Raw genomic sequence first — 26,872 nt, forward strand, 5'->3', positions numbered from 1 at the left:
TCTCGGCATCGCAGAGGCGTGTGGGGAGTGTGTGGTGACAGACGGTATCGAAGGCTGCCGAGAGGTCAAGGAGGATGAGGGCCACGGTTTCACCTTTGTCGAGCATGATCCTGATGTTGTCGGTTGCGGCGATGAGAGTGGTCTCAGTGCTGTGGTTCTTGCGGAAGCCGGATTGGGAGATGTCGAGTGAGCTGTTGTCCTCCAGGAAGCGGGATAGTTGGCTGTTGACTATCTTCTGGATGACCTCACTGGGAAGGGGAGGAGGGAGATGGGCTGGTAGTTCTTAAGGACTTAGGGGTCTGTCTTGGGTTTTTTGAGCAGAGCGTTGACTTTGGCGTGCTTCCAGCTCTCCGCGAAGGTGGCGGTCTCGAAGGAGCTGTTGATGATAGCACGGAGTTGGGGGGCAATGATTTGGCTGGCTTTGTTGAAGACATGGTGAGGGCAGGGGTCGGCAGGTGATTCAGAGTGGGCGGTGCTCATGGTCTTGGTGGTGTCCTCCTCGTTGGTGTGGGCCCAGGCGCTCAGGAGGTTGGGTGCGTTGGGGTAAGTATTGGCCGCGGTGGTCATGGGTTTCGGGGAGGTGAAGCTGCCGTGGATGTCTGTGATCTTGCGGTGAAAAAAGGTGGCGAGGGAGTCGCAGAGGTCTTGCGAGGGGGGTGGTCGATGGAGCAAGACTTGGGGTTGGCGAGTTCTTTGATGATGCTGAAGAGCTCTTTGCTGTCGTGTGCGTTGTTGTCGATTCGGTCTTTGTAGAATGATCTTTTGGTAGTCCGGATGAGCTAGTGATGCTAGCGGATGGCTGTTTTGAGGGCGGCGTAGTTGCTCTCTGTTTGTTCGTGGCGCCATATCTTCTTGATTTTCTGGCACTCCCGCTTGGAGGCCTGAAGGTCGGCGGTGAACCAGGGTGCTTTCGTGCTGGTGCAGGTGTTGGGTGGTTTCCTAAGTGGGGCAAGGGTGTTGGTGCAGTCGTCTAGCCATTGTTTGAGGTTGAGGGCGGCAGTGTTGGGGTCGCTGGTGCTGGGTGGCGGGGCGAGGGTAGAGATCAGCTGGTCTTTTGAGATCTTCTTCCAGCTACGGCGAGGGATCTGTTGGGGGTAGGGGTGGGTTTCTGGAAGGTGAAATGGGCACAGCGGTGGACGGTCCAGTGGAGTTCGGTGGCATGGGTGAAGGTGATGTGGCTGCTGGCAGAGAAGATGGGGTCGAGTGTGTGGCCGGCTGAGTGGGTGGGCTTTGTGACAAGTTATTTGAGCCCGAGGTTGGCGAGGTTGGCAATCAAGGCTGAGGAGTTGCTGTCGTTGGCGTTCTCTAGGTGAAAATTCAGGTCACCGAGGTGCATGTAATCCGTAGAGGTGAAGGCGTGGGAGCTGATTGTGTTGACGATGGCACTGCAGAACTGTGGTCAGGGCCCTCGTGGTCTGTAGACAAGGATTCCTCTGAGAGTGGTGTTGGCGTTGATGTGAATCAGGAAGTGCAACTGTTTGGCGGCATTGATGGTGTCATAGGTGTTGGTTGAGATCCTGATGGTACTCCTGTGAACTATGGCAATTCCTCCTCTTGGTTTGTTGGTGCGGTCTCTGTGAGTAACCTTATAGCCTTCAGGGATGGCTATGGCGATGTCGGGTTCCGAGGAGGGGTTCATCCAAGTTTCGGTGAGGAAGGCGATGTCTGGGGAGGCTGAGGTGAGAAGGTCCCAGAGTTCGACGGCGTGCTTGTGGACGGAGCGGGTGTTGAGGAGGATGCAGCTGAGGTGGTTGTGGGTGGAGCTGTTGTGGTGCTTGGTGGCTTGGGTGCAGGTGAAGCTGCACATCCGGCAGGAGAAGGGTCCATGGGTGTGCCTCGGGGAGGCTTGGACGCAGGCGGTGGGGCGGCCAGGGTTGAGGGCTTGGAGTTCCTCTGCGTTGTAACGGTGTCTGGCGGCGTGGGGAGCGCGTGGGCCAGGGAGTCTGCCGCTGGGCTCGGTCGAGGCGCTGACAGGCTTGCCTCTGGCGTGCCCGCTGTGCATGTCCGCTGCACGGGCGTGCAGCAGCCGCCATTAATAAGGGGAGGAGGGAGGGAGGAGCAGCTGGGAGGTGGGAGCGGTAGGCAAATGAAGGTGTGAGGGGGCGGGCCACAGGGGACGCAGCGGTGGGAAAGGGGAAATCGGAAAAAGCAGAGAACAAGAGAAATCGGCAAAAAAAGGCAAAAAACGAAGAAAAGGCACAAAAAAAACACAGGAAAGAGGCAAAGAGCAATAAAAGCACAACAAAGGAAAAATGGCATGAAAAACAAAAGACAGATTACAGGACAGATACACAATACTTACGGCAACCACTAGACACAAGGGATGAGGCGCAGGCGGGTGCCTGCGGGTGGTGGAGGGCCTCGAACTCGCAGCAGCAGCGAGGGCTGGGTCGGGAGCACGGAGACAGTCAGGAGGAGCTGCGCGGCGTGAAGAGTGAAACACAACCTAAAATCAGGTCAGGGGTCACTGTGGACCGCGCAGCGGCTGCCATTAAGAAGGGGAGCTGGGAGGGAGGAGCAGCTGGGAGGCAGGAGCGGTGGGCAAATGGGGGCATGAGGGGTGCGGGCCGCAGCAGCAGGAAAGGGGAAATCGGAAAAAGCCGAGAACGAGAGAAATTGGCGAAAAGGCAAAAAACGAAGAAAAGGCACACCAAACCAGGGGAAAGAGGCAGAGAGCAATAAAGGCACAACAAAGGAAAAACGGCACAAAAAACAAAAGACAGATTACAGGACAGACAAACAATACTTACGGCAACCACTAGACACCAGGGATGAGGCGCAGGCAGGTGCCTGCGGGTGGTGGAGGGCCTCGAACTCGCAGCAGCAGCAAGGGCTGGGTCGGGAACACAGAGGCAGTCAGGAGGAGCTGCGTGGCATGAAGAGTGAAATCCGACCTAAAATCAGGTTGTTCAACCTCAGCTCTTCCCTACATTTAAACAAGTGATACTGAAAGGTAGCAAACCTTAATTGATAACCCCAGCATGCTGTGAACCTCAAGATGATTTTATACTTATGGCAGTGATAACCTTAAGTTAGTAACCCCTAAGTAGATAGGAAAGCATTTGTGGGAACCACGATGATCTCTTCTAAATGTTCAGGGAAACCCAAAGGTGCCAACCCCTAAGAAAAGCAAAACCTTGTCCCAGGAAAGATCTGCTGCTCAAGAAGAGGGACGCCCTAAAGGTGCCCATTCACTAAGACAGCAGCTCATGATTGCTCCTACAATGGCCCTTGTGTTTGTGGACCAGACAACCTCCATTTGGCACCCTCTTAAATTGATAATTGAGAATGCAGTGGATACTGGAATCATTCGAACCAATGGACACAGAACATGTACAGAGCATCCAGTGGGTTCTGAGATGATCTCACCTGATGGTCAGGGAAAACCTAATTCTGGACACCTCTATGAAGAATCATGCATTAGAGTTTTGGATGATCGCCTATTTCTGGGCAGGGAAAATCTTGAGTTGGTAACCACTTTGATTGTTAGGAGAGCCTTCTTGTGACTAATAGAAGACCTCCTGTTAACTGGCAGCCAAAATGTAAAGTTATCAACCCCTGTGAAGTTAGAACATTCTATTGGAAGCTTCCAGGTGCTTTGTAGGACCTTCTGGGTGCCCTCCGTCACAGCACACACTTCTGTAGGTTTGACATATTAAGAAACTAAGGCAAAGGGAGGAAATACTGCTGTGCTGTTGGTCTTACAATTTTTCTATAGCAATGCAGGGCCTACAATCCTTTAGCAGCATTGTTATTTTAATTTTCACTTCACTTAATGCTTTTGTTGATTCCAATCTAAGTCCCAATAATTTTTGTAGCTTAATGAACAATAATAAAGTGGTTTGCCAGGAATATACGATTTTCAGGTTCTAATGTCAGGTAGGTACTTACTCAGTGCTAACAAATCTACCTTTGTACATGTTAATGGTGTACCTACCACTTAAGCTTTATGTTTTATGTGTTCTGTTGGACGGCTGCATGGAAATGTGGGTCAAAAAGGAGAAATTGGTGGTAAATGGAAACTGAACTCCTGGATGAAGGTGCTGTTGATGTTGACTTCTACAATTAAAGAAGGCATTTTTTCTCTTGTCTTCTCATGGCCACTTCACTCATATACTGTTTACCACAGGCTTCATACACAACATCTGTAGGTTTGTCAGCTGGGTTCTTTCCCCACTAAGATTTCAGTCACAATTAATCACAGTAGTGGCATGTGATTCTTGGACTCTTGGTGAATCAGGATTATTATTCACATCTTGTGTACGTTGCTGGGTGCCATTCCCAAGGAACTCTGAGGATCTTGACATGTGCTTTACTACGACGATGTATGTGCCAATGATGGACACAGGGTCTATTGAAATATTCACCTTGAAAACCACCTCTGATTCTCTAAGGTCTTTCTTACTTCTGACAATTTTAAATTCCATACCTCTAAATTTTAAATAGTTTTAAACATATCTGTTTCAATTTCACTTTCAATTGAAAAATGTTAATTTCATTTAGACTCAAAATGTTATTAACCTTGCATTTATTAGGGTTTTCCCTTTCCTCTTTTCTTAGTTAATAGTCCAAAATTCACGTTAGAGGATTAGTAACTGTTAAACGATGAATGCTAATATTTTAACTCGCAAAAAAGCCAGTTAGAAAACATTCCTGTTTCCAACACTTTGGCGATCTTTTAGGAGAAGGAAGTGGGGACTTTTAAGGCTGCAATTTAAAGACTGCCTATGAAGATGGCTTATATTACTATTTCCAACACTTAGGAGATCTTTTAGGACAATGAATTGGGGACTGCCAAAGCTGCATTTTAAAGATTGTCAATAAAGATTGTCAGTTAATTTTCTTCTGTTGAAGGCAGGCCCTTTTTGGCATGTGAAGCTGACAAGAGCAAAGAGGGCTTTATATACAGGAGCATCATTGTGATAATCAAATTGAGAAGCAGTGTTTGAATCTTCGAGCTCAAGTCTAATTGTTTTGAGCTCAAATAACAAAAACCTGATTAGAGGCCAAAAAAGACAGTGCGGGTTGTCGTCAGATGTATTATTACTTGCCTATTGAGGCCGTTTGCGGTAAAAGCGTTGGCAGTGAGTTTGAGTGAAATGTAATGTAGGTACGAATAATTCATTGCAGTTTGGGTACTTACAGTATGAGATGCCTGCTACGTGCTAGCATTGCTTCAGGTGTAGACAATGAGGGGTTGGGTTCCGAAACTCCCTTGTAGAGGGATGCTTGCGTCCTAAATGAAAGGGAAACTGATTATGCACCCCTTCCCGTTGGCGCAGTCACACAATTGTCCATTCTAATTACGTTTCTTCACCAAATTACACTGCCCGTTAATGCAATGTTTTATTTTCTTTCAGTGTGCATTCAGGTGACCATCGTCCCAAGCCAGGTAGACGTCGATGTGGGGGAGTCTAAATTCTTTTCATGTCAAGGTAAGAACTAGGCAATTGCAAGGAAATTTGATTTCTGGTATAGGGAACATAGATGCCTTCTAAAATTCAGCCCCTTTTCACGCCACTCAGTTCCGCTGTTACTATCCAATCCCTTAACCTGCCATCAGAGTTATTCCTCCTGTCACTGCTCCGTGTCATAAGTCTGAGGAATCAATCCTTTCCTTTAACGCCAGAGCTGGACACTCACTCTCTCCTCATACCCATCCGCCATTAAAGTCCCTTACCAGGTTATTGTAAGGCTTATCACAAAGGTTTCATTCTCGCAATGGAAGCACATATGTCTTCTATTTGGCTGATGTGTAATATGCTCAAACTGGCGTAATCTTGTGTAATTTCTCAAATTACACTAATCGTGCATGCCCCTTAATTAATTAGAGCCCTAGCTCAAAACAAACACACATGTGCAGATGTTCACATTCTTATGGGGGTTTACAGGGACAAACCAACAAGACGGTTCTTTTGCATAATGTATGAACTGTTTTGGACATTCATGTGTTGGACATTCATTAGGATAATTATCTGTATTGTATTAAACCATAACATTTCTTTTAATTGAAATGTTTTAAATAAATGTATGTTTTTACATAAGTGTGCATGTGTCTTTATGTACTGAGATATGTATTTAGTATATATCATTCTTAGTTTTTGTTATTGCACAGATACCAGTTGAACCAAACCTTGTCAGTCAAACAAATTATGTGATATCCTTGAATTAATTCACATAACCTTCTGAAATTATACCTGTCATTTAAGAAGACACCTACTTTTGTGTTCCTTATAACATTACAAATTATAATGAGCAATAAAAATTGTAGCACTAGGTGCAGGGTTTTGTCTCATTTTCTGATACCTCCTTCTAACCACAGATTCCCCACCTGGTGAATCTTCCCAGGTGCACAACTGGATCTGGAAAGCCATGCAATTGTTCCTGCTTGCTGGCAGGTGCCATCATCTCCAGTGCAACTCCGTCCCAACCTCCATATATGACAACATGCCACACTGAGACACTTACATGTCACCACCCCTGCATGCTAGCGTCAGTTTCTCTTTTTATGGGACTGAATATGCAGATCTAGAGCTCCACTTCTAACAACTTTATTTTTTCACTGCATTCACCAATTCTTGCCTTTGGCAACTTGCCAGGAAGACACCCCTGAAGTTGATAGCTTTCAGCTGTTGCCAGACATGTTGGTAGCAGACCCACATGACATCTGTTTATGGTTCATCAGAACCAAGCACGATTCCAAGTTGTGCAACACTGCAGGCCTCACCTCCTAGTCCTCGACTGACTCTGGTTATGAGTCTGGAGATGCTAGTTCTGGATCTCTCAGCAGCTCTGGAAACATAACTGTCTTCAACTACATCATGATGCAGATGATAGATTTCTGCTGCCTCATTATAAAGGTTCTGGTCTTAATCTTAATTTACAAAATGCCAATGACTTGGATATCTCTCTGCTGGCTGCCATGTATACGTCTTTAGGGCCTCCTATGTTGGAAAGCACCTCTTTTACAGCACTTCCCTTACAAGTCTGTGGAAGTCCTAGAATTATTGCTCCCACAGAAGAGACTAAAGCTAACTTCACATACAGTTTTCAGTCTGGGCCGCTGACCTCTGAGTATGTAGCCTTAATTTGAGGCCTGACTTACTCAGTCCTGATTGCTTGGTCAAAACCACTTTCACCTCTGTCTGTGAGTTGTTCTATTGTGGGAAGTCACAAGCCAGTGCCAATTGATCCAGACGTTTGACCCTGAGAAGCCTTGTGGTACAGGCCTCCAAGAGGTAAATCTAAATGCTTTTCCTACAGCAGACAGAGAGTCAAAGCAAATCAACACTTCAGGCAAAAAAAAATATATATTTTGCCAGTTTGGCTTTATGCTCTCTGAATGCAGTTTCTGGGAGTGTAATGTCATGCTCCAGTGCACTTTGGTTACATAATAAGTTATTGCTGGCTATGAAAAAAGGTATTTTTTAACACTCTCGCTCAGAATGCTGCAAAGTATGTGCTACCTTCTGGAGTGGGCACTGCATACTTGCTATGGGCACCAGTGTTATAGTTAGAGGGCATGGCTGGATGAGTTTCACTAGATTCTCTGGACATCCAAACTTCCCTGATGGACATGCCATTTGATAGATCCTGCCTGTTTTGTGAAACGACTGTTGAAGCCTTAGAGAAATTTTAGATACTAATACTCCAGCTCCCTCAGTTGATTTTCCCTCTGCTCATCAATTCCATGTGCAATACAAGAATTTTAGAAAGTGGATTATTTCTTTCAATTGAATGGTAACCCTCTTCAAGTAATAATAGTATTAATAATGACACTATTCCTTTCTAGGTCCAGATAAGTCTCAATAATTTAAACCTAATTCCATCCCTCTGTACCACAGAGCAGACAGACTTAACTTGGGGAAATGTGTAAAGCCATTTATCAGTAGCAACACAGTTACAATGTAGAAAACACAACACAATAAAGATCCCTCTCCAATTTAAACAAATAGAGTACATTTTTATGAACAAATAGATACCAAAACTGCAAAAAGTTGGATGTGAGGATACAGAGATGATTTTTAGAAATGTTAAATATTTATACACCACTAAGCACCAACCAAGGCTGTCTGGCTACACTAACATGATTCAAGTTAAAGCTGACCACGATGATGCGTGGGTCAGATACAGGGGCCAGGTTCATCTTGGTGGAATGTTTAACTTCGGGCTTAGTTGTTTTGTTCTGGAGAAAAGTCATTGTCGGCGAGGGTGTTGACAGTTTGGGCTGCAGACTTGGTCCGCAGAGTGGCTCGATGACAGCAGCCAGCTTAAGAGCAGGTCCTCAATGTGAGCCTCGGCTCTGGCAGGAAGTTGAAGGCTCTGAATGGCAAAGACAATTAAAAAGGTCTGCAGTCGGGGCCCATGAAGGTGTCTTCTTCATCGGGGTGCTGCCTGGAGCTAGTTCTGGTGAATTCCTCTCGATTTGGACTTAGAAACATTTCTGGAAGTCAGGATCCTTTCAGCCGGGCAAACCAGCAAGTTGAATCCGACTGTCAGCAGCTGCAGTGGTCCGGTGGTAGCCTCTGGTACTTTTGGAGAAAAGTTCTCCAGACTTGCGAACCAGTCAAGGTTCCTGGACCTCATGGGCACCACATGGGGATTAGGACACAATCTCCGAGAAGCCACAAGAAGGGCCCAGGACAAATCACGTTGGATCTGGTCACCTGTCCCCAACAGAGAATTGGGTTTCTTGCAGCAATTGTATTCCTGGAGCTGAAAAGGAGGCTAACTAACTAGCCCTTGGAGTTCACTTTTCTGTCCTGGGTACAAGTGGGAAGCAGATCCAGCTCTTGGGGATTCCCTCCATAGGTTCAACAGCAGTTCTTCTTCTGTCTTCCACCTGTCTAGAAGTGTTCTAAAGAGGGAACTGGAGGATGCCACTTTTATGCCCAGTGCCAACCTGTGGGTGGAGGAAACTTCTAAACCACTCCCTAATCAGTGGGGTAAAATTCCCAACGGTACTCCTACCCACATTTGCAGCACTTCCTATGAGTTTTACTGTAAAATATCCCACAGTGCCCATCCTTTCTAAAAGCCAGTATAGGAGAACCTTTCTTCTCTTGTGCAGAGCTCTCTGTGCCTACCCACAGGTGTGGTCAGTATACATGGCAGGGAGCAATGTACAACTCACTACAGAAGAGCCATTAAGTCAAGTTTCACTGAGATCTGGCAGAATGACACATTTGGCTTACACGGGAATATGCCAAGTTTCTAAAAATGTGTAGGAAAGTACCCTCTTTCTTGTCATGGTTACCCCCATTTTCTGCCTGTTGTCAGTGTGTTTGACTGTGTTCACTGGGATCCTGCTAACCAGGACCCCAGTGGTTATGCTCTCTCCCTTCTAACTTGGTAACTTGTAACATTTTCAGCCCACATTTGGCATACTGGTGCCCCCATGGAAGTTCCTAGTATATGGTACACAAGTACCTAGGGCATTGGGGTACCAGGGGATCCCCATGGGCTGCAGCATGTCTTATGCCACCTATGTGGAGCCCATGCAAAGTTTTCTGCAGGCCTGCCATTGCAGTCTGCGTGAAAGGGTGCATACTCCCTTTTTTTCACCATAGGTCACTATGAGTCACCCCATGGCGGGCCCTCCTGGCCGAGGGCAGGGTCCAAGTACCTCTGTGTGAGGGCACCCATGCACTATAGAGGTGAACCCACAAACAAAAGTGCAGTTTTCATGGACTTCTTGAGTGCAGGCATGCCATTTTACGCATGTACAGGACATAAGTCACTACCTATGTCCAGCTACATAATGGTAACTCCGAACGTAGGCATGTTTGGTATCAAACGTGTAGGAATCATACCCCAGTACTGTTTTCAGTAATGGAAGTATGATTCTGTGCACTCTGTGGGCTCCTTAGAGGACACCCAGCTTTGCGTCTACCAGTCTTCAAGGGTTTTCTAGGCAGCCTAAGCTGCTGACAACCCTCGGACAGGTTTCTGCCCTCCTTCTGCTTGAGAAGCTCAAGCCCAGGAAGGAAAAACAAAGGATTTCCTCTGGGAGAGGGGGGGTAACACCCTCTCCCTTTGGAAATAGAAGTTTACATGGCTTGGGAGGGGTAGCCTCCCCAAGCCACTAGTAAGCTTTGAAGGGCACATTTGGTGCCCTCTGTGCATAAACCAGTCTACACCGGTTCAGGGACCTCCAGTCCCTGCTCTGGCGCGAAACTGGACAATGGAAAGGGGAGTGACCACTCCCCTGTCTATCACCTCCCCAAGGGTGGTGCTCAGAGCACTTCCAGAGGGTCCCTGGGTTCTGCCATCTTGAATCCTGGGTTGGCAGGGACCTCTGGGAGCATCTGAGTGGCCAGGCAGGTGACATCAGAGCCTTCTCCTGGTAGATGATCACCTGGCTAGGTGACCAATCCCCCTTTGAAGGCGTATTAAGGTCTCTCTCTTGGGTGGAACCTCAGATTCGGCTTGCAAGATTCCAGCAGGACTCCTCTGCAACCTGCAACCTCCACTTTGACTTCTAGCCACTGGAACTGCAACTGGACCCTCCAGGAACCGACAGTCTGAATCCACGAAGAAGGCTCTTCTTGCAACATTGTTTCTACGGCTTCTTCCAGCTTCTGCAACATTTCCCCGGCTGTGCATCCTCTGAGGGCTGCAAGTCTTCAGCCTGCACGAGAAGGAAAGAGGAATCTCCCTTGGAGTGAAGGAGTCACTCCCATGCATCCGCAGGCACCGACTGCAACGTCGACCGGTTGTGTGGATCTCCTCTCATCCTGAGCTGCGTGGATCCTGCATCACGGCTGGTACCCCCGTACACCAAGTCTCTTGCAGCTGCCAAAGCTTTGTTTGCATCTTCTCCAAGGGATTTTCAGACAACATGTAGCTGGGGGGTGGGATCCCTTTCTGTAGTGCTGCATGGGCTCATTCTGCAACATTTGTGTTTCCCCGTCCTTTGTGTGAGTGCTGCCTCTGCTCCGGTGGACTCCCTCTGTTGCTGAGGGTCCCCTCTGACTCCCCCTCCTGGGTTGAGTCCTCCTGGGTCTTGTTGGTCCCCGGCAGCACCACTTTTTCACTAACCGCAAATTTGCCTTTGGTAAGGCTTGTTGGTGGAATTTTTCCACGACACTCGTCTGCAGTATTCATTCCAGCGTGGGACATCTTCTGCATCCCTCAGGAACTCTTGTACGGCTCCAGAGCTGCAGTGCTGACTCGATCTTCATCACTGTCGACCAACTCCTGCAAGTACAGCTGGGTGCATAGTAGCTCCCACTCCTGTACTCCACTGTGACTCTTGGACCTAGCCCCCTCTCTCCACAGTTCTTCCTCTCCAGGAATCCACCGCTGGTTTCATGTAGTCTTGTTGGGGTGTCTTCTCTTCCTTTTTTTCTTCCCTTTGGTGGTTTGGGGAAATTGCAGTGATTTACTCCTGCTTTCTTGGTTACTGATGGGTACTGTGTTACTTACCTCTGGTTTTCTAGTACTCCCAGCTCCCCTCTACACATTCCACGTACCTAGGTGGGGGTCCTGTGTTCGCATTCCATTTTTTTAGTGTATGGGTTGGGCTGTTTTCTAACCTTTTTTATGCCAATTGACGTTTACTGGTGTATATAATTAGTGTATTACTTGCCTCCTATTGGAGGATTTCCCTTCTAATATTTTGTGGTATTGTGAGATCAAAAATAAAGCCCCTTTATTTTTGTACGTGTGAGTGTTATCTTTCATGTGTGTAAGTGTTGTGTGACTAAAGTAGTTTTGCATGAGGTTTGCATGTTTCCTAGATACGCCTTGGCTGCTCATCCACATCTACCTCTAGAAAGCCTGGCGACACTTCACTAAGTGGGGATACCTGAACCTAGGATAAGGTGGTAGTACCCTAGGTACCCACCACACACCAGGCCAGCTTCCTACAAAGTGCCATTTTCAAAATAGCAGTTTAAAACCTAAGTTGACCATTCAATTGCATTTTGAAGTATTATTAATTTGAGTCCTTGAATCGTTGTTTTAACAACTCCCCAACTAAAGTTATGCGTTATATGGTGTATAATGTTGTTTTAGTGCTTTACTAAGGGAGAGCCAGCCTTGCTACACTGAAAGACGACTTTGGAGATTTTTTTATTGCCAGGACAAGTATTACTTAAGTACACATGCCGTACTTTTTAAAATGTATGCACCCTGCCCTGTGGGCATTTAGGGTATATCTTAGGGTGTCTTGTAAGTATTAAAGTTGAATTTGAAGTTTTAAAACTACCCACTGAGGCTGCATGGACAGGACTGAAGACATGCTTTGTATTGTAACTTTTCATGGTGGCAGAGGTAGAGGAGTTTCCAAAAGACAATGCTAACAACAAAGCAAACCTTGCCATATGCTTCCCCAGACATAGCTGACAAATCTCTTGAATTCACCATCCAATCTCATGTTGAATCCTTCCTTGGCTTTCCATAATATTGGATCAATATGTCCTTTAAATTATGCAAGTTGGTTATGCCTTTTCCTATCTTGATGCAGCTCTGCCCATCCATATTCTTAGGACCCAGTGGATAGCCATGATTTTGTCAAAGTAAGTTATGATCTTGCTTCTCAATGAGTGAACTGGTACTGGATGGGGAGAAAAGACTTAAGTTACTCTCTGTAATTTCTGTTCCCAAACAAGAACTGGTGCACTACAACCATTTCTCAAACTTTTGAGCTTATTCCTACAAAAGTGTAGAGGTTAACTGATAACAATTGCTCAGATTCTGAATGCCTTGGATCCTAATGACTGATGGATGTTCCTGGACCTGAAGGATATGTACTTTCATGTGCCTTCCTGCAATGCCACAGGATTCATCCCCACTTTTTAGAGAATTCAGACCACTTCCAATTTACCATACTACCCTTCTGCCTTATGTCAACCCACAGGGTCTTTATGAAGTTTCCTGTTGGTGCTTGCAGCACATCTTTGCAGAATGGGAATGCACAATGACTCGATGACTGTCTGCTGAAAGCAGTCCTATATCACCTGTATACAATGGTGTTATTACTGTCTACCCTGGAGTTTTCCATCAGTGATCCCAAAATCCATCTTCAGCTGGTGCAGAGTATTGCCTCTATTGTGGCTATTCCTAACACAGTTCGCCTGAAGACTTTCCCATCCTGCAACGAGCCAGGGACATCCAGGCTCTGATCCTGTTGTTCCAAGCGAAAGATTCTGTTCCAGCCATGATGTGTTTGGGGCGGATTGAGCTCTTTGCATTGTGCATCATACTGATGGTTCACACCTGTTGCCAGATGTGGGGCCTTTACAGAATTCTGCAGCTGCAGTCAGGGGCAAATCTACATCTTCGATGAGGTATGTTAGGGTCTTTGGTGGAGAATGACGGATGCTAATTTGAAGTGTGGCAAGCTGTTCTGTATGTTCCTTCCAGAGTTAGCAGAGGGTAACAGATGTATCTTGTCTATGCTTGGGAGATCACTTGGAGATCAGATGTCTCTGATCTCAGATGAAGCAGCGCACCTCATATGTTGTCGGAGTCAAAAGGCATCTGTCTGGCCAGCAGGGCCCTTCTGCCTTCCATGAATGGCAGCTTGAGGCATATGCTTCCCGATAAAACGATCTCCATATAGAACTGCAACAAGCACAGTAGAGTGAGTCTCCTGCCCTCTGTCTGGAGCTTCTGAGGCTTTAGTGGTGGTTGCTACATCACCGTATTTCCCTGACAGTCAATTACCTAGTGTGGTCTTTTTTGCCAATCATGCGTGAAGTCTTTATCCAGATATGATGCAAGGTATCTTCCTAAAATGGGGCCTATTTTTTCTAGACCTTTTCGCTGCCACTGAAATTACTTATAGTCCATCCTTTCGCACTCTTGATTTTTCTCCTTATGTGTCTATAGGAGAAAAGATCTCCTTCGTGGAGCTCTGGTGTCCTACATCTATTTGACTCTGGTGCTGATCCTGTAGATCCTAATGAAAGTGAGGTGGGACCAAGCACAGTTTATTCTGGTGATTCTGGAGAGGGTCAGGAAGGTCTGGCACTCCGAACAGCTGACTGATCAGCTGCCCTCCACTTTAGCTTCTTCTTCAGGAGGTCCTGTTGCTCCATCAGAAAGGCAGGTGTTGCTCCTGCACACTCCATACCCTCATGCATGGAGATTGTGCAGAACTGTATGAGGTTCACTAATCTTTCTACCATCTATGGTGGTTGGTGTAATTTTGGCTGCTCATAGTCTTTACACCAAATCAGTTTATTAATGCTGCTTGTCCAGGTTTGTGAGCAGATACGCTCTACAGGCGAGATTGTGTGATGTACGTTTATTCATGTTATTTTTGGCCTAGGAAGGTTTTGCTATGAACACTGTTAAGAGCTACAAATTGGCCCATTTGTCATTCCTTCATTTTTATGATCAGCCCTCATTATTCAAATATCTTTTTGTAATGTGTTTTCTGTTTCACCTTGTTCCCTTTGCAGTCCAATAGAGCGACCTAAGTTTAGTCCCAACACTTGTGATGTGTGATCCTCTCAAACCGCCTCACAGTTGTACTCTGAGACTCTAAACTCTGCAGACTGTTTGTCGTTTTCATCACTTCTACATTCTGCTTGAGTGAGCTGTAAGACTGGTCAGGTACACTTCCGTATACAACCCCTTTTTCCTAACTTGTGCTAAGGGTAGTTCTCTAAAGGGCTTTTGTGCGCTTTCTCCAGAGCAAAGACAGCAGTTACTGCTCTAGATTGGGGTGTTCCAATTATGGACATTTGCCATGCATTTCAGATAGGCATCTGTCTATGTTTTCACTAGGCCCCTCTGCATTAATTCACAAGACTGCAGAGAGGGTCATTTACCCCACTTAGTGATGCAGACTACCTAATTAAAGGCCAACTCCCCACAACTACTTTATTGCTTTGATATTGATTCACAAAGTAGGGAAACTTTGATTAAAAGAATCTATCAGAAGAATAAATTACTTACCTTCTGTAATATTCTTTCCATTGAATACTCTATTTAACTGCAGATTCGTCACAGCCTGCCCACCTCTCCGTTTTGTGGTTTTGACTTGTGAGTATGAAAGAGGTCCAAACTTAGCTTTAACATACTGACAGTAAAAGATAAATTCTGTCAACATGCAGGTTTGGCACCTTGTTCAGCTCCTTGCCCTTTTCAAGGTTGGAACCGAGTCATAAGAGATCAAAGGTGCCACTTTTTTGTGGGGAGGAGTTATTGTGAGAGTCTCCAAAGCCAGTTTGGCATCTGGGAAATTCAGAAGATGAGGAATCTGTAGTTACGTACAGTGTCCACGAGAAAAAGCGTTACCGAAGATTAATAACTTAATCAAATCAAGTGATTTGCCCTGTGTCCTGATGTGAACTGCATACCTTGTAATATGTTAAAGGGTGAGTTGGTGCCTTAATTGGGAATAAGTTGCTTCCAAGAATCTCTTCATTAGTTTGAAGTGGTGCATTATTCATATTATTCATGTGAGGAATGGTGGCATTCTGCCTTAACACAGTCGGTCATTTTGCTTTAAATCTAGAGATCCGTCAATGCAGTGCTCCCTGTTTCCCTTTCATTTCCTTCCTGCTTGTTTTTCCTTAGCACTGCACTGTATATGCATATTTTCGTTGTTATGCATTGTCCACCAGCTTTTTTCCTATATGGAGTGTTGTAAGAGCCTTTCTTTAAATAAAAAGCACAATGCCACTGTTCTTCTGTCAGTATTTAGTCACTTAAACAACCTAAAGCTGCCTTTGTACCGTTGCCACATACAATGCCTCTCATGATGATGCCTGGACATTCACTAACCTGGTTCATTACTACATAATCGTGCATGCTTCAGTTGCTTGTAGTACTGTCCTTGGCTACTTCTATGACTCTTGTTAGGTCTGACTTGGCAGTGCAGGCCTTTGCAAGACTTATCAATACAAACTCTTTAAAATATATACAAAGTGGACTATAGCTCATCCCTGAGGAGTAATTGTCTCTCGCCTGATGCCGTAAGCTGTTTGGTTTACCAATCCACCTCCAATGGATGACGTGGATTCCAGTGCATGAGAGACTATTTTACATCCCAGAAGAACATTGAATTTGCACACATTAAATTTGTCATCTTAGACATTAATTATATAGTGAATACAATTGTTAGGGTCGAGCCTGCGTCGCATGAGCTTGCACATGCATTTCACTAGTGAGATGCTTTAGGGATTAATAGGGGCTCGGAGCCCCGTCCATGTGACGTCCGTGCCTTTCATTGGTTTGTGGGCTTGCATGTTAGAATCTGCTTGATTTCATTAGTGGAAGGGACGCATAAGTCATGCCTTTTCCGGTGGTTAGCCCTCCTCGAGCGCATCGACCAATTACAGAAAACATGCGAGGCTCGCTGTTTTCCATTCGATTTGTGGACTACTTTTTCTCTATTTTCGCAACGCGATCTCACTTGGCAGAAGTCGAGAACTTTGCATAATATCGACCCTCTTACACAGTTAATTGCACTTTTTCCGTTTACGTACATGGTTTATGTCGCAAGAAAAGTCCGGTTAGGAGTTTACAACACTATTAGCTCTAACACGAGCAAACGCAAGACCCGTTGCATTGCAAATGCTTGTTTTTGTTTTGCTTTCAGTTGCAGCAGTCTATTAAAATGTTTTAGTCAAGACAAAAAATATAAAACAGACCTTTTGACCTTACAATGTTTGCAGAATTTTGTAATTTCTTTCTCTGTCTTACTTTTAACACAATTTCTTTATGATGGTTTCTAGTGACTGGTGGGGAAGCCAAGGACTTTTCCTGGTTTTCTCCTAGTGGAGAAAAGATTTCAGCAAACCAGCAAGAGATATCCATTGCACGAAATGATGAAGTCTCGTCAACTCTCTCGATCTATAATGTGGACATCGATGATGCTGGAATCTACAAATGTGTTGTCACAACAGAAGGGGAAGGGGAAGTGGAGGCCACTGTCAATGTGCAAATCTACCGTAAGGAGTTGATATTTTTTGTGCATGTTTCGTTTTTTGTGTGATTGTTTTGAATTAAATGAGGTCTGTAAGAGTAATTGGTTTTAGGAGGGAAAACGTTTGGATTTGTTCCTGGTAGTTTCCTTTTATTTCTCTATTTTTCTGGTCCCCCTCTCGCTACATCAAATTTGCTTATCTCTTTTTATTGGGCTGTCTCTCTCCCTAAAACTTTCCATACATTCCTTTTCTTTCTTTTCTCCACTACATTACCATTCCAAACCTTCCGCTTATTTGATTTCCTTGCTCACATTTGGATGTTAAACTACTCAACTCTTCGTCTTGATTAGAATACCTTCCTTTTGAAAGAGAGGAAGGGAGAGAGAGCGGTTTCAAAGCATAATCAATTTTTAGGGGACCATACTCTGACTTTGGCTCACATCTTTCCAGATACGTTTGAGCCCACCTACCACAGACCATAGATAGCCATATTCTGTCTTAACCTTTATTATGGAAACACTGAACTGACACCATTTCTTGGTACTTACAGACCGGTTTAGTGTGCTCGTTCAGTTGTGATCCAGCGCAGATATTGACCCAGGATAAGAGGAGAAACTGTCTGTATTTGGGACAATTATTTTCCTATTCTACTGTGCCAGTTGTTTTCTACTGAAGGAACGACTACATAGCCTGAGTTGGACAATTTATGGAGTGAAGCATTGTTAAATCTTTGTTCTTTCTCCTGTGAATTGTGCACTCCTTTTGTGACATACGTTTCTCAGTGAGCCCACATCCTCTATTCAACTACTCTAGAGGTCCCTGTTAATTGGGCAATCACCTGCACCAAATCATGTGCATCCCTCCTCTGTTGGAAGGATTTTTAAAAGTCAAGGAAATGAAAGCTCCGTACAAAGACTTCAAAGCAGTGCCAACATAGTAGTCTCACAAACTGATAACATTGCTTGTTTCAAGCAGTTTATAAAGTCATCAGTGGAATGAGATAAGCACGTGTTAATTGTACCTTCAAGTTTATTGTGAAAGAATGTTAATTCGACCCAGCTCTTGGTTTGGTTATGTTTTGTTGGGCCCTGATTGCTAACTTCCTCAAGGTGTTTCGCTACCACGCATGAAACCTCGGCATCCTCCTCGACTCAACGCTTAACATGACCAGACAGTTACCTCTTTCCGCACCCTCCGACTCCTATGGAAGATTTTCAGATGGATAGCAACCGACTGCCAAAAAACTGTGACACACACCCTAATCATGAGCAGACTTGTCTACAGCAACACCCTCTATGCCGGAACCTCTAAGAAGAACCTGAGCAAGCTGCAACTTATTCAGAACTCTGCCGCCAGACTCATCTTAAATATCCCCTGCCAAGTACACATCACAGGACACCTGAAAGACCTCCACTGGCTCACGTATTGGAAGAGGATCAATTTCAAACTCTGCGTACACACCCACAGAGCTTTCCACAACATCGGACCCAGCTACCTCAACGCTGCATCACCTGCTCCCCCCCTCCTCTAGACCTCTCCCCTTGTCCCGACAGTCGCTTGCCAACGTACCCCGCATAAATTAGTCCTTGGCTGGAGGAAGATCTTTAATCTACTTGGCAGCATAAAGTTGGAACACTTTACCTCTTCACCTCAGACAGTAGCCATTGCTGCCTCAGTTCAGGAAGGAATTCAAGATCTTCACTGATCTCTAAGGACACACCCATTAGCGCCTTGAGACCCTGTGGGTGAATAGTACACTCTACAATATCTGATTGATTGATTGATTAGGGTGTTCCGGGATTTCAATAATGATTCAGTGGGGGTCCCTAGGTTCCAGTACTGATAAAGTGGGGGTCAACAGAAGTCAAAAGGTTGGGAACCACTGTTCTAGGAAATGTAACTGTAGTACAAATGATCACATGGATTGAGTCCAATCTGATCTAGCAGCCTAGCAAATATTCCTTGTAAAAACGGGGAAGTACGACACAGTGGATTGTCACTTCTTTCCTTACATAGATGCAAACTGGAGGCATTGTCTCTCAATCCTAAAAAATCATTTCATATTTCCAGGTGATTCAGCCATTGCAAGTTCTTCATGTTTGTTAGTGAAAGCTGTCATTTCTAAAGTCCAGCGTTTTCTGTGAAATGGCTTCCTGGTGATGGAAGAAGAATTAGGAAATAGATAGATAGACAATGTTAAGGAAATAGCCAAATATTGTACTTTTAGAGGCAAAAAACGTTTTCTATAACTTGAAGGGTGAGCGATAGCAAATTCCATATCAGTAAAGCTGTAACTGTTAAGGCTCACCTTTCCATCATTGGCTTGTGGTGTGGTGATTTTTGTCAGAGAGTGGTGTATAGGAACTAAATTCTGCAGAGAGGCTCGTACTGTTGGAATTTTATGGCCAGCATTGCCATGCGGCTGTTGTTGGTTGAGGGGTGTAGTACTGTAATTAATCTGCCTACTTGCAACCAATGCATTGCGGAGACATAGTCTGGTCTATGAAGTTTTATGAGCAGCTCTATGTCCAAATTCTTTTTGCAGAACTTGTCTGTTTGTAGTGTCCATTAGGACCCCTCTTGTAGACAGCCCCTCTCATAGATGGCTTTTACTCACTTCTCTACCCTTATCGCAGGGCATGTGACGTGACTGATTTAAAAAGGCGGGTGCACCTGCCCTTTCTACTTTACCTGCATGTCTGTGTTGTTTTTGGCCTCTGTCGTCTGTGAGGCCTAGCGACTCTTCTGCAGTAACAGATGCACATGTTGTGCATAATCCCACCATCCGGTATGGAGCTTGGAGCATTGCAAGACGATCTTGTGAAACTTTTCATTTGGTGTGCTTACTCCAAGTGTGACCAGAAGGGTTCATAACTCAATACATCTCGGCACAGTCTCACTTTTAGATGGGTATTGATGGTTTTCACTAAGTTCTTTTTCCCATAACAAGTATATGCATACTTCAGATTCGTATATATGAGTACGTGAACACTAGCACAATTGAGACACTGCGTAGTTCCATCTGGCTTCAGAGAAATCTCCCCTTTAAGCCTGTGCATCTTGATAGCACTCCCTTCAGATCTTTTCCTAGGAACATTACCATTGGCTTTAGTAGGCAGCATTCGGTACATATTTAATAAACTGAAATGACATCTTCATGCAGGAACAGCACACAGGAGCAGGTTCGGACTGGCCTATAGAGCAATCAGACAATGCATGCTGGGCTCGTCTGACAGAACACTATGTGGGGCTTTTTTGGGCTGTTTGTGGGCCTATTGTACGGTCTGTTGGGCCGATGTTTACTGTTTGTTTCCCTGATATTCAAAAAACAAACATTTCCTGCAACAAGCCCAAATCCAGTCTTCCACATATTGCAAAACATGTGTACAGCGTTTCTTGTAAAGTTCAGAACTTCTCCAGTTTGCATACATTGGCCACTTTGTTAGCTATTTCATACTCTAAGGGGACCACTTTAATTTTGGTGCCAGCTGATTTTCTGTCTCAGTCCAACCCAGCGTAGGAAGTTTGAGGGCGCGGCTGTGTTGTCTCAAACCGAAACGCTGTGATCCTTACCGCTGCCGATTTGTATCACCTTATCAGATGCGTTACGTCGGCTTCCTTTACTTCGGCAGTAGTTTCCCCTCTAGAATCGAAAGACCAATCTATTTAAAAATGAACGGTTATCAAGGGGACATACCATGGACGCTTATCGTGGTAGAGGTTGCTCTTTGTCCCACGTTACTAACAGTAGAACACCTGGGAAAAAAGCATGTGCTTCTCTTCCCATAGCAAAGTAAAACAAAGTGTCTCCTGATCTGATCCAATCCAGCTTTGCCAAATCCCCTGTGATTAGTGCCCGTCGAGTAGAGCCTCGTGCAGGTTGACACAGACCTGTTGAAGAAGATGTCTTTCTGTGCCTTTTCCCTCTCCGGGCACGCAGATCGGAGAAGAGCTTGTAAGAGCGGATGCAGCCCTGTCGGCTCTTATGCTAATTTCCACAGCTTGGTTGCATACCTTTGCATTTCAAATCAGCACCTGCAGATTCCTTCTTCGGCACATTAGGCTTATGTGCCATTGCGCATTCACTGCAACCAAGACAAACAAATCCATAGGTTATAAGCACGACGGGTAGTTTAATTTCAAATGGGACTCCACACATTATTATCAGGAAGACATTTCCTTGGTATTGTCGAAGGAACTAGAAGCGGTTGCTAAGCAGAGCTACAGATGTTGCACCCGTAGTCGTGTTTCCTGCATAGGCATACTATTTAGGACGGACCAAAACCTAATTTTCACTATATTTCTGATTATGAAAGAAGAAACCAGCTTTCCATTCATTCGTCAGGACCTCGTTGTGTCATTCTCTGTAGGGGAAAGCAGAAGGCAAAACATTTTTGGTCATATTTCAAGTCACGCAGTGCAGCAAGTCACCTTGCTGCCCTGCAGTGTATGGCAGGCAAAGGGCAGAAATGCACCGTATTTATCACAATACGGCGCATTCGTGTCCTTTGCCATGCACAGGCGCCCATTTTTCTGCCTAGCTCCAACGCAGGACACCTTTGCACCATGGTGCAACTAGGCATGTGTTGCATGCCTGATTGTTTTTTTCGCAGGAACGAGCACCTTCCTGTGTAAAAAAAACAATCCTGGGAGGCATATTCCTCTTTCTATGTGTGTTGCAAAATGCAGCACACATATAAAGAGGAAGAAACAAGGAGAAAGGGAGAGACTCCTCGCTATGTTTCCCCTAGGAAGATTTTGGCACAATCCCAGCTTTACAAGGGGCAGATGTAAGAAACAGTTTGCACGTCACAAACAGCAAATTTTGCTGTTTGCGACATGCAAACTACACTTTGCAATGCACAAAACCTGTTTTGCAATTCGGTAACCTGGTTACCGAATCGCAAAACAGCTTTGCGAGTCGCAATTAGGAAAGGGAGTCCCCTTCCTAATTGCGAGTCGCAGTGCAATGCCAGATTGCTTTGTGACCGCGAACGCGGGCGCAAAGCAATCGCAGTTTGCACCCATTTGAAACCCATTGGACCCCTCCCCCTTTGTGAATGGAACTACAAACATTTAAATTTTTCGTTTTTGTAATGCATCTCGTTTTCCTTTAAGGAAAACGGGCTGCATTTCAAAAAATAAATAAAAAAAACAGCTTTATTAAAAAGCAGTCACAGACATGGTGGTCTGCTGTCTGCAGCAGGCCACCATCCCTGTGAATGCAGCCACTCGCAAGGTGTGAGGTGGGCCTTTGCGACCCCCTTGCGAGTCACAGATGGTGTCAGGGACACCATCCTACATTCCAATTTGCGACTCGCAAATTGCGAGTCACTCTGACTCGCAATTTGCAAGTCACAAATTGGAATCTACCTACATCTGGCCCCAAGTTCTTGTAAATCTGGGGATGTGTCAAAACCCATGGGAGTAGTGTGGGAATGACCAAGCAATGCCCATAGAACACCTTCCCAGAGCAGAGTAACGTAAAGCAGTGATCTGCGTTGCGTTAGATTTTTGAAGCCACGTAGAGCCACACAGTGGCTTTGCGTGGCTTCAAGAATCTGACTGAGAGGTTTGCATTACTAATGCACCACGTTGTGTGGTGCAAATGCGATGCAACCGTCCCATAAATATGCTTCTTTGTTTTGAAATAGTGCCCTCTCAATATAAGCATGGAACTCAATATTGTTAGCATGATTCATGTTAAGTTCCTTGGTATTCAGCCTCACAGAATCCATATATTTGAGGGCATTCGTTTTTTCTTTTTATCAAAGGTCATGTTGTTGCATACCATCTTTGAATTTTGTCCTCATTAAGGGCATCTTAGAAACGGGAATAGTTCAGCAGGACAAGTAACGTTCATTTTACAGTTACATGAAGTTTAATAAACAGAGATAAAAAAAAAAAACTCTTCACATTATTCATTGAACCTTATTACCAAAATGTTACCCAGGAAGAAAATGCCAATTACTTCTAAAAGGAATGACTTCTAAAAGCATAAATAGTAACACAGCAGGCACTGTTGAACTGCTCTGTATCAATGCCATGTATTACACAAACACACACTCACAAACATACACTCACGCTTTTACTGATCCTAACTGTCCTGAAGGTTTACGTCAGTATTTCTATTTTGAATCTTGAAACTGTTACTTCTCTTATTTGTTCAAATACTTATATTATTGGGCCAAATATAAAAAAATATATAAAACATTTAATAAATCCTTAATTTACGGCAAAAATAGAAAGCCTGGATATGTGAACAAAAACATAAAAAATAACTAAGCCATCCTAAACCTCATCAAATCACCCATCTATGACTCCGCCTATTCCTCTTCCAAAACATCCCCTACCTCCCCTCTCTCTGGCTCATCCCAAGCATCTTTTACTACCATGAACTCCCGAACAACTCTTTCCAAACTCTTCCCTCTTCTATCCATCTTCTATGCCAGTGGTTCCCAATCTATGGTCTGCAAAGCCTCCTCAGGGGGTCTGCGAAGCCTCCTCAGGCGACAGCACCCTTTAGAACACTCCCAAGAGAAGCTCCCTTCCTCAGATTTTCACTGCACATCGAGTGTGAAGCGAGTTTCCCTGAGCTCTGCTCAGTTCTTTTCACAGTTTTCTTCAGAGAAGGTTTGGACTTTTCTTATTTCCAAATTATGTCTGATTCTAAAGGCCTCTTTCGTCCCTGTAAGACCTGTGGGAAGAAGAGAGTTCATGTGGATGATCCACATAAAACTGTATCTATTGCCTTCATCCTACTCATAAGGCAAATGAATGCAAAATCTGTCATACCTTCCAACCAAAAACTCTGAGACAGAGAATGCAGATTGTTATTGTGGCTACAGAAAACTAAAGCTCAGAAAACATCATCTGATGAGGACAGTGACTCTGTTCCTAAATCTCACAAGAGGGCTAGATCTCTTGAGGGAACTTCTGAGGAGAGCAGGAAGTCCCTCAAAATTCATCATCACTCTAAGGACTCAAGAAAGAGAGAAAAAGAAAAACAACCCTCTTTAGAGGTAGCTTTATCTGCTCCAGCTACCCCCTGTAAGCCACTAAAACAAAAGGGCAAAAATGTCCTGTTGTTTTGTCACCGACGACAAAGTCACCGCCAACGGCAACATTGTCAACGACCACCGTCGTCACTGTATCGTTGACGAGACCATCTGTGTCAATGACGACAACAATGTTTTCCACGCTGGTGCCAATTTCACCGTCTACCGTCGACACTCCCATCGGCGAAGACATCAATGAGGATCAAGATTAGGACTTACCATAAACACATGATGGCTTATGCGGCAAACATTTCACCTCTTCTTCCAAGTCACCTTTTAGACATGGAGGACTCGGATGATGAAGGGCCTTTTGGACAGGCTCATAGTCCCTCTGAGCTCCATGCCAAATATCAGGAAGAAGAAGAGGAAGACGAATATTATGAGGATGATCAAGGGCAACAGGTTGAGGGATACTATTGCACACCCTCTAATCAGAAATACGCTGAACACCACTGTTAGCCGGACTACCATCGCCTGCAGAAGTAGACAGTTATGCCTCGTTCGCTTGTAGAGGATCTTCAGAACATGCTGGCGGATTACAGATGGCGTTTTCCATCACAGACTGAGGTACCACCATCTACTCAGCCAAGTTCAGCTTCTGTTCCGCCACCAGAGATTCCATCTCCAATAACACCCAGAATGATGCCGCCACCACATGCTGTTCCTCTGCCTAGGGACAATCCTTCCACATCGGAGGATGAAACAAGGGAGGTAGGTGAATTACTATCTCAGCTTGATGAATGGCAGGATTATGTTATTCCTACTCCATCTCCTCCTCAATACCCTACAGCTGAATCCCCTCATGAAGACATTGGGGGGTTTCATTCCATTATGGAAAGGGCAGCAGAGAGGTTTCATCTACCCATCACAGTGAAGCATTCCGATTGCTTCTTGTATGATTTCAAAGACCAAGCGTGGAAATCAGTAAGGTCTATTCCTATCATTGACTTCCTATGGTAGGAGGGTGTCAGGATTATGAAGAATCCAGCTACGGTGCCTGCGGTTCTGCCACGGATTGACAAGAAATACAGGGCTCTGGATGATGCTCCTGCATGTCTCACGTGGCACCCTTGGCCAGACTCTATGATATCACAGGCTGCACAGAGACATTCTAAAAATCCAGCAGCTCCTATCTCAGTGCTGCCAGATAGAGATGGTCGATGCCTTGACACGATAGGAAAAAGGTTTTCTCTCATGTCGGCCATTACTGTAAGAGCTGCTTATGCCCTGGCTTTCCTAGCATGCTATGATAGGCAGATGTGGTCAGCTATCAAACCTATGGTTGATCTCATCCCTGAGGAGCAGAGGCAGGAAGCAAAAAAGAGCTTGCAGGAAGGAGAGCGAGCCTCTTCTGAGATCATTGATAATGCCATGTACATAGCTTCAACTGGGTTTCAGCAATTGGTAGGCGCTGCTGTTCTGAGGCGCCAGGGCTGGCAGAAGGCCACTTCATTCCAACCTGAAGTGCAAACAAAGATTTGGATATGGCATATGATGGAGACTTGCTTTTTGGCAAGCATATAGATGAAGCCCTTCTTGCCATTAAAACGGACACTGACTCTGCTAAGTCCCTTGGCTCTTTACAATATAGAAAGCTACCTTTCCTAGGGGCAAGTGGGTGTGGCTCTTCATCCTATAGAGGATCTTATTTCAGTTCCCAGCCGTTTCAACCGTACCAGCAATACAGATCATCACAGTCATATCGCCAACCAACTACGGCTGGTTTCTCTAGGCAGGGTGCCCATTAAAAGTCTGTGCATCAACCCAGAGACACAGGAAGTAAGCAATGACCCAGTAGAAGTACCAGCTACTCACCTGTTCCAGCATCAAGTAGGGGCAAATATATCCAAATATCTCCACAATTGGAAAGCTATCACCTCAGATCAATGGGTGTTTTGCATATAGTGGCTTATGGCCACACCCTAGAATTCACTGTCAGGCCACCAATCACCCCCCCCTCCCCCCAAAAGGGGCGCATTCCCCTCATCTTCACTTATTGAAAAAATAAGTCAAATTGATATTTCTCAAAGGAGCAATACAAAAAAGTTCCAATGGCTCAGAGGGAAAGGATTCTATTCCAGTTTTTTCCTTGTGCGAAAGAAAACAGGGCAATGGAGACCTTTTCTAAATCTTCGACATCTCAACAAGTACCTCCGCAAACAAACTTTCAGAATGATCACTCTTTCAGACATTTTAAACCTCCTGAACAGCGGAGACTATATGACATCTCTAGACTTGGAGGACGCTTATTTTCATATACCCATCCATCCCAAGCATCGCAAATATCTCAGATTCACCAAGTGTCTGGCTCCAGTAGCAGCTGTTCTCAGGAAGCAGGGTCACCAGGTCTTTCCATATCTAGACGATTGGCTTCTGAAGGCGTCCTCTACGCAAGGAACTTTAGCAGCGACGAAAGATTGCATAACACTTTTTCAAAGTCTAGGTCTCACGCTCAGTGTACCCACCCAGAGGATGACTTTTCTCTGAGCTATCCTGGACATGCAGATGAACAAAGCTTTTCTGACACAGGAACGACAGGATCGCCTGGCATCTCTAGCCCAAATCATATAAAAAAGAAAGTTTATTTCAGTGAGGTCGTGCAAATCGATCCTGAGTATGATATCTTCCACCATCAACCTGGTACCAAATGCATGTCTCAAAATGAGACCGTTGCAGGAAGAATTGCAGGTACAGTGGAACCAATCTCAAAGTTTGTTTGAGGATCGCATTCTGGTTATGCCAAAAATGATAAAGGCCTTGGGCTGGTGGGCTTACCAGTCTCATATTTCTCAAGGCCTCACGTTCATTCCGTTAGTCCCACAATTTATAATTACCACAGATGCTTCCATGGAATGATGGGGAGGGCATCTCCAAGATCCGCAAATCCCGGGGAAAAGGTCAGGCCACCAAAGGCTGATGCATATCAAC

The 26,872-nt window shown here is 45.1% G+C and overlaps 1 protein-coding gene across 13 annotated transcripts in view; it reads left to right on the forward strand.

The window, feature by feature from the left end:
* NCAM1 (neural cell adhesion molecule 1) overlaps positions 1–26,872 on the forward strand; it is a 974,982-nt gene that overhangs the window by 553,530 nt on the left and 394,580 nt on the right. For all 13 annotated transcript variants that reach the window (XM_069224356.1, XM_069224353.1, XM_069224357.1 and 10 more), the window contains exons 2-3: positions 5,361–5,435; positions 16,695–16,910. In XM_069224356.1, the coding sequence (XP_069080457.1) occupies positions 5,361–5,435; positions 16,695–16,910 (291 nt within the window). The remainder of the gene's footprint in view (positions 1–5,360; positions 5,436–16,694; positions 16,911–26,872) is intronic.

This window comes from Pleurodeles waltl, chromosome 3_1, assembly GCF_031143425.1.
Source record: "Pleurodeles waltl isolate 20211129_DDA chromosome 3_1, aPleWal1.hap1.20221129, whole genome shotgun sequence".
NCBI lineage: Eukaryota > Metazoa > Chordata > Amphibia > Caudata > Salamandridae > Pleurodeles > Pleurodeles waltl.